The sequence below is a fragment of the Montipora foliosa genome, chromosome 1, assembly GCF_036669935.1.
Source record: "Montipora foliosa isolate CH-2021 chromosome 1, ASM3666993v2, whole genome shotgun sequence".
NCBI classification, from domain to species: domain Eukaryota; kingdom Metazoa; phylum Cnidaria; class Anthozoa; order Scleractinia; family Acroporidae; genus Montipora; species Montipora foliosa.
This window is the reverse complement of record NC_090869.1, coordinates 37,950,776-37,968,275: the sequence shown is the minus strand read 5'-3', so window position 1 is coordinate 37,968,275 and position 17,500 is coordinate 37,950,776. Positions and strand designations below refer to the sequence as shown.

Sequence of the window (17,500 nt, the reverse complement as noted above, 5' to 3'; positions counted from 1 at the left end):
CCGAGGCTTTCTTGAATACAGTTTGGTTCAACAACACAGTCAATTTGTTCTCAGTGGTTAATTGTAAAGAACATCGTGATTTCTGTTGGGGTGATGTGCGACTGCACCGAAACTACAAATGGTGAAGAATTTTTAGAATATACTAAGAGAAAAACTGAGATTCGAACCGGAGCCAATCCCAGAGATGTCACGCGAATAAAACTAAAAATGTTTTAGTTCTCGATATTTAGTTTCCTAACCTGACTGTGATCAGAAATTAAATTCACCAAACAGTCAACGAAACTTTTTCCAGATTTATAGTATCTACTGTTTTCAACGGCCCCATTGCTGACAATTTTCATCGTCATTCTAAGAATTCTTTAAAAGTACACTTTGCTTCACTTTCTTCTGAGCAATCGCTAAAACTTTAATTTTGATAGAAATGTTTGTACATTTAGTTTTCTTGAATAAAAGCATTAAGTGATAATTTGTTGTGGTGCTTGTGTTGATTTCCCCGCGCAATTCATAGAGGTTGTCAACATTATTTGGTAATATCTTTGTACATACGTGTTAAACAAATACTTGGTTAGTTCGATTGTACGATTTTTATTCAGGAGTTGAGAGGAATCACAAACTCACTCGTTCGCTGTGTTCACTCGTTCGTTTGTGATTTCTCATAACTCATGAATAGAAAGGCACCAAGCCTCTAATTCTGTTAACATCTCTTACTGGAAAACTGAATTGAAAACAATGCAAGATCTAAGAAACAGTTACTGTTTTGGAATACTGTGTAAGCATTTCAAGATATCACCAAATCCTCAGCCGTAGTCCAATGAAAGACTTGTCGGAACATTTATGCTGATGATAGTCTAAAGGGAAATGCCTGGATTAAATTTTTGCTTTACAAATATATATTCGACTTAAAAAAAACAAGGCACAATCTCAATATTGTTTTACTAAAGTTTTAAATTGCTTTGAAAGAGTTACCCCAACTCTTCCATCGTTTGTAATCTGGTGCTCTTGCCAGCTTGAACTATCACATGAATGAGGGTAAATTAGGGAAAGGAACCTGGAAATTGATTTTGATGAGGGAGCAAAACCAAGGAACCCAGAGAAAAACCCTCGAGCCAGGTTAAGGGCCCATGTTTCACCAAAAAAAAATTGTTCACACGTTGAATTTGGCACAGACGGAAAATCCGAAAATCACCGGCGAGTACCCAGTCAAAACGCTGGAACTATTTATCACAAGAATTGTAAACTCGCCCTTTAGATTTACCCTGCGAGCAGTTGGTTTCTCCTACGCTTCCCGAGAGAGAAAGCAGTGCGAGCAACCGCTTGATTTTTCATCGAGCATGTGCGAAGCACGTCACATCCAACGTCGTCTCATTTCGCGGGAAATCACTACACAGCAGGCCCAAACGCAGCAGTTACGTAGCTAAACCGAAAACAAGTTTTTTAACTCGTTTTACCTGTTGAAATTTAATTCATTCGGCCTTGGCGCTGGACGTCGGCTTACTCAAAGAAACAAACGGTTGCTCGCAGTGGTTTCTCTCTCGGGATGCGTAGGAGAAACAGACTACTCGCAGGGTATTTAGATTAGATTAGCGCTGCAAAAAATCTCTTCATATTGTTTTCTTGATTATGTTTAAACAAATGACCTCTGGTTAACCGTTTCGACAAGTATACAAGAGAATCTCTAACACGACAACTATTCATAGGTTCACAATGATATCACTAATGACATCTATCAACGCCGCACTGAGGCAGCGTTTACATGAACGCGGTTTCACATCGACACGGTTTCATGACTTCGAAACCACGTCAAAATCGATGCGTTTATAAGTGTTTACACGGAACCGTTTTCGCCAGAAAATCCAAGTCGTGATGGTATAAGGGAGCGCAGCACTACGTGCTAAATTCACTATTTTGAATTGAACAGTGCAAATCGATGCAGTCTCGCTGTTTACACGACAGATGAGGTAGCGTTTACACGAACGCGGTTTATTTGTAACCGCATCGTTTTCGATGCGGTTACACCTGTTTGCACGACAACGATCGAGATTCTTGCCTAAACCGTGTCCATTTGAAACCGTTGTCAAAAGTGGAGCGTTTTCAAAACGATGTGGTTTCATCTGTCATGCAAATAGCGAAACCGCATGGATTTGAATACGGTTACTATTTTGGCGCGAAATTTGCATTCTTCAGTTCAAAACAGTGAATTTAGCACGTAGTGTAGCGCTCACTTATACCATCACGACTTGGATTTTCTGGCGAAAACGGTTCCGTGTAAACACTTCCAAACCACATCGATTTTGACGCGGTTTCGAAGTCATGAAACCGTGTCGATGTGAAACTGCGTTCGTGTACTGAACGCTGCCTGATGCTTTGCTTCACTGCGTTTTTCATAGTTCTGCGGAATTCATCTTCAAGCGCCAATAGCCAAACTGCGTTTTGGCTTCCCTTAACTAAACTTCCGACGTCAGCTACATATGACGAAATCAATAGATGCGTAACTAACCCTCCAATCAGCATCTGTGGTTCCCACGGTACATTCACATATCCAAACTGGACACCGATGGAAGCGATAGAATCTGTACGAATATTTTTACCGAAGAATTTCTAAGAACATATCATAATGGTGTTCCAGCTGTGGACTGAACAAAAGCTTCAATTCATTTTCCGGAGGCAAGGTCGATCTTGTCGGCTAAGTTCAAAAATTTGATTGATGGAAGCCAAAACGCAGTTTCGCGCCTAGCGCTTGAATTTAAGATTTCGCAGAACTATGGAAATCGCAGTAATTAGTCATCTACCTGTTTTATGATATTGCTATTGAAATGTAAATTACTTTGGACTTGCTCCAATACATATAGCTGATTTATTAGAAAGATATATACCTTAAAGGTACTTAGTGAGTATTTTTAGTTAGGGATCTTAATGTTGCGAAAGACCCTTTTACGTTTCGGGTGCAATGCTTTGAAATGGCTAACCAGATCACTTGCAAACTGTAGTGGTAGTCTTTTTCATGTGTTTTTTAGTGTTATTAGTGATTCCAAAGTCAGTCATACGGATGTTGGATGTGTTAAAGACTTACTCAAACCAGTATGCTGATTTTTTTTTAGACACAGCTTATTGAAAACAAGGCTTTTGAATTTTTCTTACATCTAATGCATTTAGTCTCTTATCAAGACAGCATATTAGCCTTTGAAATTCTTGATTCTTCTACGATGAACTAGTAAGCGCCTTTCGTGAGAGGAGATTAAAATGTCGATGTTTGGCAAAAGAGCTCCTTTTCTAGTTTGATAGTCTTGCTGCTTTAATCAAAGTGACATAATTGATAAACTCTTCACTATACCGGTTCTCATATATCAAATACAAGGTCTTGCAAATGAACCCACTGGGAACTCGGAAAAATCCGAGCCCCAGATGGGATTTGAACCCACTACCCTCCGTGATCTAGTACGGATGCTCTAACCACTGAGCTACTTGAGACTCTATGGTGAGCAAGGGTGAAATGTGGGTATTTGACTCGAGCTGCATCACGCAGCCACAGAGTCAAATAGCATTTATGAGCTTTGCTGTCAGTCGCTATTTGACTCTTCAGCTGCGTGATGCAGCTCGAGTCAAATACCCACATTTCACCCTTGCTCACCATAGAGTCTCCAGTAGCTCAGTGATTAGAGCATCCGTACTAGATCACGGAGGGTCGTGGGTTCGAATCCCATCTGGGGCTCGGATTTTTCCGAGTTCCCAGTGGGTTCATTTGTAACACCTTGCATTTGATATATGTTAATCATTGTATACCGGTTCTGTATCTGGAATTTGGCCTTGGATCTTGCGTTGTTGACTTCACTGACTTTTCGCTTAAGTTACAGGATTTACGGTTTAATAAGTGCATCTAAATTCTAGTATCTAACCTTGAGGACAAGCGCCACAGTCAAAATGACTTTTTCCAGGTGCTTTATTTTTGTGGACGAAGGTGCCATTTGGACACTTCCGGCAACTGTCGCTGACAAAAGCTCCAGTATCTGAATAATAACCACCTGAGGAGCATATAAATAATATCATGGTACTCTTTCTTAAAGAAGAATATTAGCAACTGTGAGACAACAAAGAATCATGCATAAGAACATACTGCTACTTTTTTACTACTACACCTAATAACAATTAAAAGAAAAAGAAAAAAAATTAAATAATAATAATATTAATGATTTTATTCTAAATGTCATCCCTAAAAAGAATTATGTTTACAATTTGTAAGAATCGAAATACTAGAGAGAAAGTTATATCAGTTGTTTTGTTTCACGAGGGCTGGGGGACTACAAATATTATTGTAGATGTAATAAAAATTTACACTTAATTACAATTAAAAAATATAATAGCGGAACACTTTCCCATACTTAAGAGAATATGGTCAACCCTTTTTTGTTTGGTTGCCACGTGATTAACTGAGCGTACGTCCGTCCGTCCGTACAGACTCTGTGGGAGGGGGTTGGGAGACTACAAAAGGGAATGGAGGGGAATCTCGCGAATGCAGCTTTGAGGCGCGGATGGGCGACTTTTCTTGACGGGAAACTTTTGTACAGCCCGCCTTTATCCCAATGACCTTCGTCACTTTTGAAAAAGAGTTTTTACCACTAGTGACGAGCAACGGGATAAAGAGTAGGAAAGAGCACGATAGAAAGGGCGACGAAATGTGAGAAATTTAAGCGAAAAAAGCCTCGAGGGTAGCCACGGAAGGAGAAGAAGGGAAAATTTCAACGGAGAACACCGTAAAGCTGAGAGAAATAGAGCCAAAGAAAAAACACTTATTTACAACGGTTAGCTTTTCACATAAGGTTTTCCTTTAAGTGAAGCTATGATCCTCGCATTTGCGTGGAGAAGTCTAAAAAATTCAGGTTTTCAACAGGGTTTAAACCCGTGACCTCGTGATACCAGTGCAACACTCTAACCAACTAAGCTATGAAGCCACTGACGTTGGGAGCCGGTCATTTGTGGGTTCTAATTTTCCCGTGAGGAATGAATCAAGGATGAAATGATATACGAAACGGATCATGTATAAACCGCGGATATGAAAATCAAGTGAAGCTACGATCCTCGCAGTTATGACCGCTGATTCATTTCTCAGGGAAAATTAGAAACCACAAATGACAAGCTCCTAACGTCAGTGTCTTCATAGCTCAGTTGGTTAGAGTGTCGCACCGGTATCGCGAGGTCACGGGCTCAAACCCCGTTGAAGGCCTGAATTTTCAGGTTTTTCCACGCAATTGTAAACATTACATTCATAACTGCAAGGATCACACCTTCACTTGATTTCATATCCGCAGTTCATATATGATCCATTTCATATATCATTTCATCGTCAATGGCCTGAAAATGTTTGCAATTCCATGTTGACAGAGATTCTGGCATATTTAAACAATAAAACACCACGTTGCCATTTAAGTTTACATCAGCAAGCATCATTGGCGAGTTTTGTTGTCATCATTCGTCAGACATATCATAGCCGAACACTCTCGAAGCCGTATAAATTTATATTGGATTGCAGTACATTTATCCGCAACGAGTGCACTTGAAAGCAATGTTTGAGACTGTTAAGTTCTTTTTGATGAGATAAAACTTTGAAAAGCGGTTTGATAGCTCGAACCTGCGATTTTCGGCAAAATCGTCAGTTGTTCGGCTTCCTGGGAGAATAGCCTACCCTCTAGAGGTTAAAGGAATTACCGACGTTAAGTAAGGTATACCTTTACCTTTACCAGCAATAGAGTTAAAACAATCGTTTGTCTTGGTTGGCACGCCTTTTTGTGGCCGGCTACGGCTATTTATTTTGGAACTGAATTCATCGTTACTGTGGCGACTGTCTACACCAAACTAATACCTTTCGATTTGTAGGATTTTTGTGTCAAGTGGACGGCCAGTCGTGAGCTGCTTTGTTTGACTGTGAAATTGCAGTCGAGTAAGCGAACTACTACGCTTTAGCTTGAGTTTTTAATTAGTAATTTTTCTTTTGTTCTAAACTGAACAGAGAAGGTGGAGAGATTATTAGTCAAACGGAAAATGTTGTGAAAGAGATTACTGTGCAGGTAATTTCAGTTTTATTTGTTGATTTCCAAAGGGTCTTGAGAAGAGCAGATGAGAAATAACTTGAAGAAATAAAATAATATTTTAATTCATTTTTACCAGACACGTTTCGACATATACCATCTTCAGTTGTGATAATAATAAATGGAATATTTACCCAGGATAACCCTTCAGTACAAAGTACTGTTATCAACGGTGTCCTGCTGGCTAAGAATTAAAAAACTAATACTAAAAAAAGTTTAAAAAAGTACATACTAGTAATAGCTATCGCTAAGTGCCAACGAAACAGTCAATATAATACATAGTTTGCTGATTTGTAACAGAGTTCCAAAATACCCAACAGTAGTTGTACTTTTGTAATACAATAATAAAAATTACACACTTTGTATCTCCAACAAAAATGTAGATGTCAACGTGTTTTGCAATAATATGGAAATTACTGCTGTAATTTTTGAACGGCCGTAATTTTAACAAGAATATACAATAATTAAGTTGAATAAAATCAGTGCCATGTAAAAAAATCGCCAAAGCGTTTTCAGACTTTTCAGTGTGGAACATGTAACAGGGAATCAAACTCTCTCGACAAGATACAACCATGAATTACAAGTCAAATTGATCGTTTAATTGTGTACTTTGCGGACAACATATCTTCTTTGAAAATTAAATTAAATTGCTCATGACTCAATGGTTACAAAACGAAAAGAAACTGCTCTACTCGCCGGCTGAAATCCGAAATTGACAACAGCGGGCGATAAGAACACGTACGCCGGTTTAGTTTTGAGCTCGTTCACTCAATATAGAACACGACGGTTCGAAAATAAACATTAAAGGACACTCAAAGCAAGTGTACACAATACAATGGTCAGGGAAATGGGAAAAAGTGTTTTCTCTCACCTCCGAACACAAGATCATCATTAGTGGCGCGTTTCATGCAAGTTTGGCTAATGACATCACATATCAAAACACACGCTTTCATTGGGCCCTACTAAATCTCCAGGGAACCTTACATTACACTACGTAGTCTTACATCACACTTTTCACATCACAATCGAGAATTTTTCTGACTGCTGCAATACTTCGCGCGGCATTAGGCTGGCCGCCTCGCAAGCCTCGCGTCTTCGCTCGGCTTGCTCGTTGGCAGTAAAAGCAACAAATGCACTTAGTTAAAAATAATCAAAAACTATAACAGAAATTACAAGTAATAATCATCCAAAGCTTTCCTAAATAAAACTCTAGAATAAACTTAAACTTAACGACGATGAATTAAAAATCGAAGCACCTAATAAATAAAAACTACGGTGCGCAAAATCTAGTTTGACCTGCGGTAGTTTTACTGTTTTCCCATTCTTTCTAGTATTCATTGAAAGCGTTATGATGTAATCGGTGAAAGTAATCTTTAAATGGATAACATACAGTTCAATTTGAATTTAAACCTATTTATAAGAAAAATACAATGGATGAATTGATACATTATTAACATACTTACAAAAACAAATTAAATGGATTAGTTATGATACTTAGATACTATCGTCGCGACAAAGCCGTTAAAAATGTAAAGAAAAAGTTCATTGTAATTTAAAAGTGAATAACTAACGAGACTAAACTGAAAGAGATAATCCAAAATGTTGTAGTTGTTGGTTAAGAGTATGTTTGTTGTATTTGCTATGCAAAGCTTCTTTTATTTTTATTTTTTAAACGCGAGTTGGCTGAGTCTGATATTGTGAAACATTCAGTGGAGCAAGAGTCTCCAGCACAAGTAAATTTATACACTACGTGCGCGCGGAGACCCTGTGGCACAAAATCTTTCAGAATAAACAACTGCCTTATTTTGAAAGTAGTAAAAACCACTGAACTTAATCTCAATATTAGTGCAACACATTCTGAGTAATTTCTGAAGCCTTTTTTGTGTTATTTTCGAGAACATACCAATATAAGGGAGCTTGTAAAAATGAGTGTTGGAAAAATCCTTTCCATTTGTATTACTTATCTCACTAGCGTGACCAATTTCCCCATTAACATATTACCGAATGATCTTATCTATCGTCCAACCTGGGAAACAGCTTTTTCGTAAAATTGTGACGGGTTCTTGAATGTCCTTATGAAAACCAAACTATGTATTGTTTATTTGATAAACCCTGTGAAAAAGTGTGCTAAGCAATCCCAATTTGTATGATGACAGGGCAAACGGACCCGTAAAGGTCTTTTTGCGGTAAACAGAGGCAACTGGAGAAGACCGATTGTTGTCAATCAAAACATCCAAAAAATACTTAAGTATGTGAAGATTTTCACATCGCAAATGGATCTGAACAATAGCCACTTTCACTTACCAACTCTGAGATACATGAGCCTCGTCTACAACAAGCAACTCGACGTCGTTCTTCAATTTTGAACTCTTTAGCTTTGAAATCCAATTCTTCCTCATCCACATTTCAGCGCTGCCAAACACTACCTCATATTTCCCTTCCAGTATTTCCTCTGTCATCAATCTTCGGACTCTCGCCAATCGTTGCAGCCGCAATTCCCAACTCGTTAAGTTCGATACCCCGTTTTTCAGTGATTGCTTTCAACACACTGACCATGCTGACGGCGATAGCGTGGCACCTTTCGCCGCCGTTTACCAAAAGGCGAATCTTCGGGAAAAGCTGACAAATCAAGCTTTTCCCGAAGCCTGTTGGTAGCGGACCCAGAATATCTTTCTTCTCAAACAATGCTTCGATACATTCCCTCTGTTGATCCTTTAAATAATCAATATGCGGAAACAAATTCACAGCAGAAGCAAAGGCTCTTCCCTACTCAAGGCCGCCACTTTGTTTTTTTCTTCACATCTTACGTCACGTAACGTAAGCAACAAATCAGCAAAAACCGTTCGCCAGGCGAACGGTTGGTAGACCCGAAACAATGGTGTGACTACAGGCGGATTTTTCTCGCCTCGCTCTTCGCGCTCGTGCTCGTGAATCGCGCTGGCCCTGCTAATCCGCCTGTTCTGCAGGCTAATGATGATGATGATGATGATGATAATAACAATAATAATAATAATGATAAACGTAATGGCATTGTCATTACGTATCACAGGAAACCATGGGTTCCTGCTTATAATAGTAAAAAATAAGAAGGAAAGAACCAACAAAATTGTAAATACAGTAGTCACGTGCGCGCGAAGGTAATTAAGGCGAACAAGTCATTATTCGTATTAGGATCTTTACGTAAGGAAGGAATGTCCCAGGAGGAAGTAGATCATCTTTTAACGCAATAGTTTTACCAAATTTTTCTTACGCTGTGTCGGTTTATGGTGCCTCATAGCTGCGCTTGGGGCTCGTGAAGAAGCAAAATCCCTGGGGACATTAGAGTAGAAGAGCTTCAGCAGATCGTTCTCTTTGGAACCGCTCACATAACGAGGAGGACCCTGTCCATCAATGGCAAGTAATAGACCCAATGCACAAATGGCGCTGAAATGTGATCTGCAGACTAACATCTACGCGAGAAATCCTTTGTTAAAAGGATGCATAAGTATTTGTATTCAAATTACAGCCCCATTTATGTAATGGGTCTATCGATCTCATTCCTTTGCCAAAACTGCCCCAACTTTATGAGTCTCTTTTACTGTACATTGTAGTCTCATTGATTATTCTGACTCTTATCCTCAGACAGTGTGAAGCAGCATACATGCATGTAAACAAGACAAAGATCAACCACCTTTTTATGGATGATCTGAAGCTTTATGCAAAAATGAGAGCCAACTGGACTCACTGATGCAATCATTGAAAACATTCAGCAATGACATTGGTATGAAATTTGGACTCGAGAAGTGTGCTGTCTTGATATTGCAACTGAATTGTGGCAAGATGGCACAGTCAGAGACTACCCACTGAGAGTAAAATGCGCTGCGTTTTGTCTTAACAGTTCCTTTGTGAGGCTCAAGGAGTTTTGCTAGAATTTCTGGTTGCATCACCTTAGGAATGATGTTCCGATTACCTTTCATAGCTATGCCGTCTTCGATCGTGATCTCGTCTCGGTATGTCCAGGACGTTTTGATGACTGAAGGCCAGCCTTGGTAGGCTTGTTCTTAAAGGGCCACTACTTCTGGATCGTCACTGGTGTTTCGTCTGATTCTTTGGCGCTAAACGGGGGACATACTTAATGAATTTATATAATCATGTCCGGTATTGTGTGTTTCTCTTCAGGTAACAGTCTTGGCAATGCATCAGCGAGTCCCATCTGTTTCCCAGGTTTGTACTGAATCACGAGATCGTAAAGCTGAATATGCAAAAGCATCCTTTGGAGACGTAGCGGGGCAGCGGTTAGGTGCTTGATATGTATACTATCGGGAGGGTTATGGTCTGTATGGATGGACCGTGGATTGTCTCCCGAACAGGAAGGTATGGAATCTTTCGCAGACATAAACCACGGCTAGCAATTCCCGCTCAATGTTGACGTATCTTGAGTCCACTTTGTAAAGGACCTTACTCGCAAACCTTTACTGTACGCTGCACCAAGGCCTTTGGAAAATGTGTCCATGAAGGACTGCCTCCTTCTGTGGGTCAAAGTAGGTCACAGTTATCCCGTTGCTGATTGATTCTTTTATCTTGAGTACGTCTTGATATGTACGGTTAGTGTTCTAAAACTTGGGATGAAGTGTCCCATATAAGTGGCAAGGCCCAAAAACGTCTGACGCTCTTGCTTATTTCTTGGGAGTTCAGCTGTTGAAGCGCAGAATTTTTTTTTTCTGGATCGGGCTTGATCCCATCTGGGCCGCAGATGATTCTGTAGAATTTGATGCTGCCTTTCTTGATAAGGTACTTGTCGGGATTGAGCTTTATTCCAGCTACTTCACATTGTTTTATCATGACATGCATGTTTGCGTCATGGTCTTCTTCACTCTGACCAAAAGTATGAGCTATGCGTCGAGCTATGCCTATTACGCCCTGGGATCCTTCGAACGTTTGATCTACTACTCTTGTTTGGAAAATTTATAGCTACATTTTCAGTCCGAAAGGCAAGCATGCAAACTGGTATCTCGCTAGGGGTGAGTTAAAGTTGGTTAAAAAGCTGGATTTCTGATCTAATACTTCGCTCCAATAGCCACATTTGAGGTAGACTATGGAAAACAATTTGGCTCCACTAAGCTGCGGCAGGATTTCTTCTAGAGTATGGGTCGTGTGATGCTCTTTCAAGATTGCGGCGTGGAGGTTTTTCGGGTCTAAACATAGTCGTAGTCTTTCAGGTGGTTTTCCCCAATATACCAATGAATTTACCCAGGCTGTCAGCTCCCCCTCTTGTATCTCTGCGACGATATTGTTGTCGAGTACCTCATATAATTCTCCTCTCACGTTGTAATTTAGGCTTAATGGGACCTTTCACGGGGGATCAGCCACGGGTGGCACAGATGGATTGACCGTGATGTGGAAATCACCTTTGAACTTGCCAATCCCATTGAAGCAACTAGGGTACTGAGCTATTAGATCTTCTTTGTTCTGTATCTTTTTTTGCAAGTTTTTGGTTGGGTACGCGGGGATGGGGTAAAGTTTATCACTGTTTTGCTGCTTTGATTTTTTTTATTAAATGCACGGCTTCTTCTTTGAATTCGTTAGCCATAAGGTCTCTTGAGATGCTTCATATGATCTTGCAACGCTATAATCGTTCTTTTTCTTGAGTGAGCGTTGAACCTTTTTTAAATAGTTTCTCTCTTATCTTCTCAACAAATATACCAATCACATTTCTGTTCCTGATCGTTTTCATCGATTTATTTCAACTCGCAGTCTTCTGCGATAGTTGGTAACTCGGTAACGAATTGTTCATTGGACTCAGTGGCACTTCACACTCTCTTATGGAACTTGTGTCTTGCGAATACAATTATGGCAACTCTCCCAGGTTTTTCGGGAGTTTGCCGGATAGGGAAGGAATCGCCCGGTCTCCCGAACGGGTATCAAATCTCCCAGAGAAAACGACTTTGAACCATTTAAAGGTTTCTCCATTGTGGGCTCATATCGCATCCCCAAGTTCAAATAACCTCGATTTTTTAAAACTCGTTTATTAACGCTTTTTTCCATCTCTGAGTTTCAAGCACACGTTGACAGAACAAAAGAAATGCTTTCTTCAACTTCGTTTGTTATCACGGCCATGTAACCGATTTTTTGATTGGATCTTCGTTTAACAAATAAAAATTCTCGACAAAAGTGCCCTGTTTTCCCGCAATTTTCCTGTTCAAGATTCACAGTGGCGGTCCTGAGATTTGTCTTGTATTCTGTAGGAGCAGCTGGGCTTCAAAGGGGTAGGTGGGCGTGTTGTTTGTCTTTACTTCTCAAGCCCAGAAACTTACATGTGTTAACTAGATCATATCACAAGCACATACACTGCTCATGCGCATTCTCTCGTTCACATAAGTGAATCTCATAACAGTTTTCATCCACGAAATTGTGTGGTACGACTCTATGTACCAACGGAAGAGAGAGGAAGGGGCCTCATTTCGGTTGAGGACTGTGTTAATCAAGAAAGAATGTCGCTAGAAAGTTATGTCCAAGCTACTGACGGAGAACTGTTGAAAGCAGTCAGCAGGGAAGGAGTTGAAATTCAAGAAACAGCTGCCGCCTTTAAATTAAAGGAATCTGTGGTGCTGCGTCGGTGGGAGAGTGGAACAAGAAAATTTGGCATTTATTTCAAACCTAAAATTCACAAACCCAACAACCCAGGCCGTCCATTTGTTTCAGCATGCAGTTGCCCTAGCCGAACTTATCTCGAGCTATTTAGACAAAATCATGACACCCACAGTCAAGTCACTACCTTCGTATATGAAAGAAAGCAACCATGCACTTGATATTTTCCGTACATTCAATTTCTCAGGCGAAAACAAATTCATTTTCACTATGGACATAACATCTTTATACACTGTAATCCCCCACAATGAAGGCCTCCAAGCTCTCAAATATTTTTTGAACTAATGTTAAAAAACCAAGCTCGGAAGCCTTACTTCGTCTGGCTGAACTGGTTCTCATACTCAACTGTTTTTCATTCGGCAACTGCTACTATAAGCAGATCAACGGTGTTGCAATGGGAACCAAAATGGGATCTAGCTACGCTAACCTTTTCGTAGGCTATATCGAAAATGAATTTTTCGCTAGCTTCAACGGACCAAAACCTGATCTTTACAAACATTTCATCGATGACTGCGTCGGTGCTACTTCATCCAGCAAAGAGGAACTCATCCAATTCATCACTTCATTCAATTATTTCCACCTGGCGCTAAAGTTTGGAAATAATTGCCTGAGAAAAGTTCTGAGGACTGCCAAAATTGCACGAGGCCGTAGGCCGAGTCCAATTTGGCAGTACAAGGAATTTTTTGAATCTAATTATTTCCAAATTGGACAAGGATGTACTCCATTACCTATTAATTATATAGCTTCCAAAAACGGTTTGTTCTCACTGTTAGAGACGATTAGTTTAAAAATCTGAGAGAAATCACTGTCTTAGTGAGCGAAATGTTCACTTCCGGTAACTGTTCTCTGCCTGAACAACGTCGCTTGTTGAAGCCGCCTATTATAGCTGCAAGCTAATTGGCCAAAACTCCGTTTTTTTATTTCTCTTGACATTTGATTGGTTGATGGAAAGTATCCAAATTTCTCTGAAATTGGACGGTTTGTTCAAAGCTGAAGTAAACGTTGCAGCAAGAACTATTAAATTTACTTTAAATTTGGACAGTTGGCAAAAATTAATAAAACATAGATCTGTTGGCAATATTGGATTTTGATGCAGCTATGTGATTAGGGTAAGAATTGGACTGCTGCACTAAACTACGCTATCGGGAACGGCCAGAATTTTAAGGAAGGTGCTTGACTTTTAAAGTGCACATGACTCGAAATTTAACCACTATTTTTTTATTTTAAAATGGTCTAAGGAGCATTTCTGTACAAAAACAATTTAATTTCTGTTCCGAGATCATATGTAAAATGGGAAGAAACCTCGCGTATTTTAAAGGAAAATATTAGAAAAAGGCCTGGGTTCGAGTTAAGGATTTTGACGTCATCGGCTGTGTAAACTTCCAACTTGTGCGAAGATTCAGTGCGGTTGTGAGCGTATTTTGCTCCTACATTCACGATTTAAAGCGGCAAAAGCGCACACAGCAATATAGAGTATTCCCTGATCTTCTTTATCGGCAGCTGTAGTTAGGTTATGTAACGAAGAATAACAATTTGGCATGAAATCTGCATCGGACGAAATCTTTCGGTGTGTTCACATCACTCTTGAGCCCGTCAAGTGCATTTTCCCATCGGCTGTATTTTCAGCTCTCGGTATCCAGCATCCTCGGAGACCCAGGTGCAGTCAGTTGAGACGAGACGAGAATCGGGACTGGCGTAAAGTTTTCAAGTAAGGCGAGAAGAGCCCCTGGGAATATACCTTTAACGGACGAGTTCCAGAGCGACTTAAATTCTGATTTTCTGATTGGGTGGAAATTTCCGCAATTGTCTTTTTTCTACCCAATCAGAGAACCTCATACAATGAATTCAGATCGTGATTCCTTATATCAAGTGATAAATACTTCATCAACGGTCGCCATTTTTTTTTTAGATCGCTCTCCTTGTCTGGCTCGTAAAACACATACCATGCGGCGAAAATTTGGGTCGCAAAGAGAGGCGCAAGATGCAAAACTCGACCAATTCTACCTAGAAGATTTTGTTTCGTGGGGGCAATTATCTGTACATATGTAAAATCAAAATGCTTGGTCAAAACACCCTCGAAGAGCCGACTAGACTATTGCAAGCGAAGGTACTAGTCGTGTTTTTGTGTTCCGCTTCTTAAATATCACCGTCGCGAATTAATTTTGGTATAAGCATTGCTATCGTCCGCGCATTGCAACTTGTTGTTTTGCGCGGGAAATTTATCTTGACGCATTTAACCTAAATGCAAAGGATTTGTGTATTGCCTCGCTGTTAAATAAAGTTTTGCAGGGATCAGCCTAAAAGTGTTTTTGTGAATTGTTGCCATCTGTGCGGCAAAGTGCGATAAAACAAATGTTAAGCTGACGATTTCGTAAGAGTTTTTGAGACCTGTGTAGCCAAACAATAGCCTGCGATGGAAGGCTTAACCCCACACTATTTGTAATGCTTGCAAGTATCGAGTACAACATGCTTGAAAAAATCATGAAGAAAGCGCGATTGCAGCAGCCCTGAAGCGGAAGCTTCATTCCTGACATCTTGTCAAAGGGACAAAGAAACAGCTACTGTCGTACAACGAAAAAACCAAGGTTAAAGACTTGTATCTGAAGCACGAAGGTGGAACGCTGGGGGATTATGTGACAGGTGTTTTTGAGCCTGAACTGTCTAGTGATTGATCTAATTGGAAAACAAAAAAAAAAAAAAACGTGAAGCAAACAGCCAAACCTCTGTTTGTCAGTGTGCCCAAGTACAAGAAATAAAGCATGTGTAAAGGTATACACAGAAAGGAATATTCATGGAAAGGATGCAAAAAGCCAGTGTACACACATGGACATTGTTTTTCTGTGTTTAAAAATGAAACAAATTTATTTTTAATAATAACTACCAAAAATTGATAGCACGAGTTAAGGTTTTGTTTATTATTATTTTTTAATGAGGGACAGGGTTTAACATCACAAAAATCATACATATCAGTTAAATAAATTGGAGCGACATTATTGTCGCGTGAACCCAACAATACCTTATGATGCAAATCATAGGATTAGTTGCGAATTCTACTAGCGACCTTCTTGTTGGTAACGGTAATGATGAAAATTCACCAGGCAGTACTAAACAGTTCAATCACAACGAAGAGTAACTTATCACAAGAGCAAACTACTTGTGCAACTTGGAGAAACAGTTTTAAGAAAAATGAAAGGGAATAAAAGCACATAAGTCCATAGCAAAATTAGTACCATTCATCCACATTTACCATTTTTGCAGCAAGCTATTAAATAAATAAACTTGCCAATAACACTGAAGCGGTTCTACTGAGATAAAGATAATGGCTCCTGAAAGTTTTCAGGTGAAAAACACATTGCATGTAATTAATTAACTAAAGTTGCATTATAATTTTTTTAATTCCCAGGTTATTATACAGTATGAATACAAAGCAATTCTGAGACAGTTAACATCCGACCTTAAAAGTCTTTAATTAAGCCTTATTCTCATTCATGACATAACATAATCAATCGTGTGGCCTGTAAGATAAAAAAAGCTGCAGCAATCGCTTGTTAATCGCACCAAAGAAGGAAGGCCAAAGATTGGTCAAAAAGAAATATTTGCTTTGTGTTGAAGTTAACATATCCTCAAGATCTAAGAGACTTCAGATGGTAAAAACCGTCAAATGAGTGAAAGAAAGAAGCTCCAACTCTCTTTAAAAGAACTGTGTCGACCAATGATGTTAAAATCAAGGCAACCTTATGAACCTGATTCAATTGGTACAGCTGGGGAATTTTGTTGACGGGACGAAATAGTAGAATGTCAGCTGTACAACACCTTTGGTCCTTAGCACTTTCTTGGTCATACAAGGAAGGTCCTTTTTTTCTTTTTTTGCTCGCTAATTGTTTTTTTTTTCTTTTTTGTGGAATTTTAAGGCTTTAAATGTGTTGCATCTTAACTTGTATGGAAAGGTTGCAAGGCTTACTCATACCAGTAATTAAGAACGTTCGCGCCAATTTTTTCTGCGCATCCTTACTGCGCACGCAAATGCACACGCCACGTCATACACGAGCGCGCGCGCTAAGTAATAAAACGAGAACTGATAGGGCAAAAGAGCATTGCTATAGCTTTGCCTGGATTTAACGGTCTTGGACGTTCGGTGACCCCTATTTTTCTTTCCAGAAACGGATTTTATTTACAATTATCTCCACGTTGTCCAAAAATGAACAAAAATCAATGTGGGAAGTTAAAAAAATTTCAAGATTTCTGCTCACGGGACATCAAATCCTGCCATCTTGCGGCTGCAAGGCGCGTGAAACTGTGGTCGCTAAATGCGAACTTGATCTTTAAGGGAACCTCACCAGTTGACTAAATTCACTTAATTAGTCCACTTAAACAATATTTGGCAGAGAAGATGTCACTTCAAAGATTTAATTGCAATATATTTGGGTTTACAGACACTGACCTTATTCGATAACGAAGCCCGATTTTGTCACATTTTGGGTGTTTTTCCGGACATGTTCTCTCCAAAACAAAGTCGGTGACCCCCCATTTTTTTTACATTTCTGACATAACTAACTCATCACCTTACAGTGGTAGAAGTTTCAGAAGAAAATCAATGTTGAAAAAATTTCGCGCGAACGTCCTTAAATAACAAACACAGCTCTAATGTAAGATACAAACTTCAGAGTACTGTTTTTGTAATCACAAAATGTTAAATGGACAGAGAAACCATCTTTACAGATTGCCCATGGTTAGTTCCGTTGTGGGACTCTTTTGAAAGTTGGTTTCTGCTTTGCACCATACCTGCAAAGAAT

At 39.5% G+C, this 17,500-nt stretch overlaps 1 protein-coding gene across 1 annotated transcript in view; it reads right to left on the bottom strand.

Moving 5' to 3' along the window:
* LOC137967959 (uncharacterized) overlaps positions 1–17,500 on the bottom strand; it is a 31,645-nt gene that overhangs the window by 7,385 nt on the left and 6,760 nt on the right. Inside the window, exon 3 of the mRNA XM_068814564.1 lies at positions 3,894–4,019. Coding sequence (XP_068670665.1) covers positions 3,894–4,019 — 126 coding nt within the window. The remainder of the gene's footprint in view (positions 1–3,893; positions 4,020–17,500) is intronic.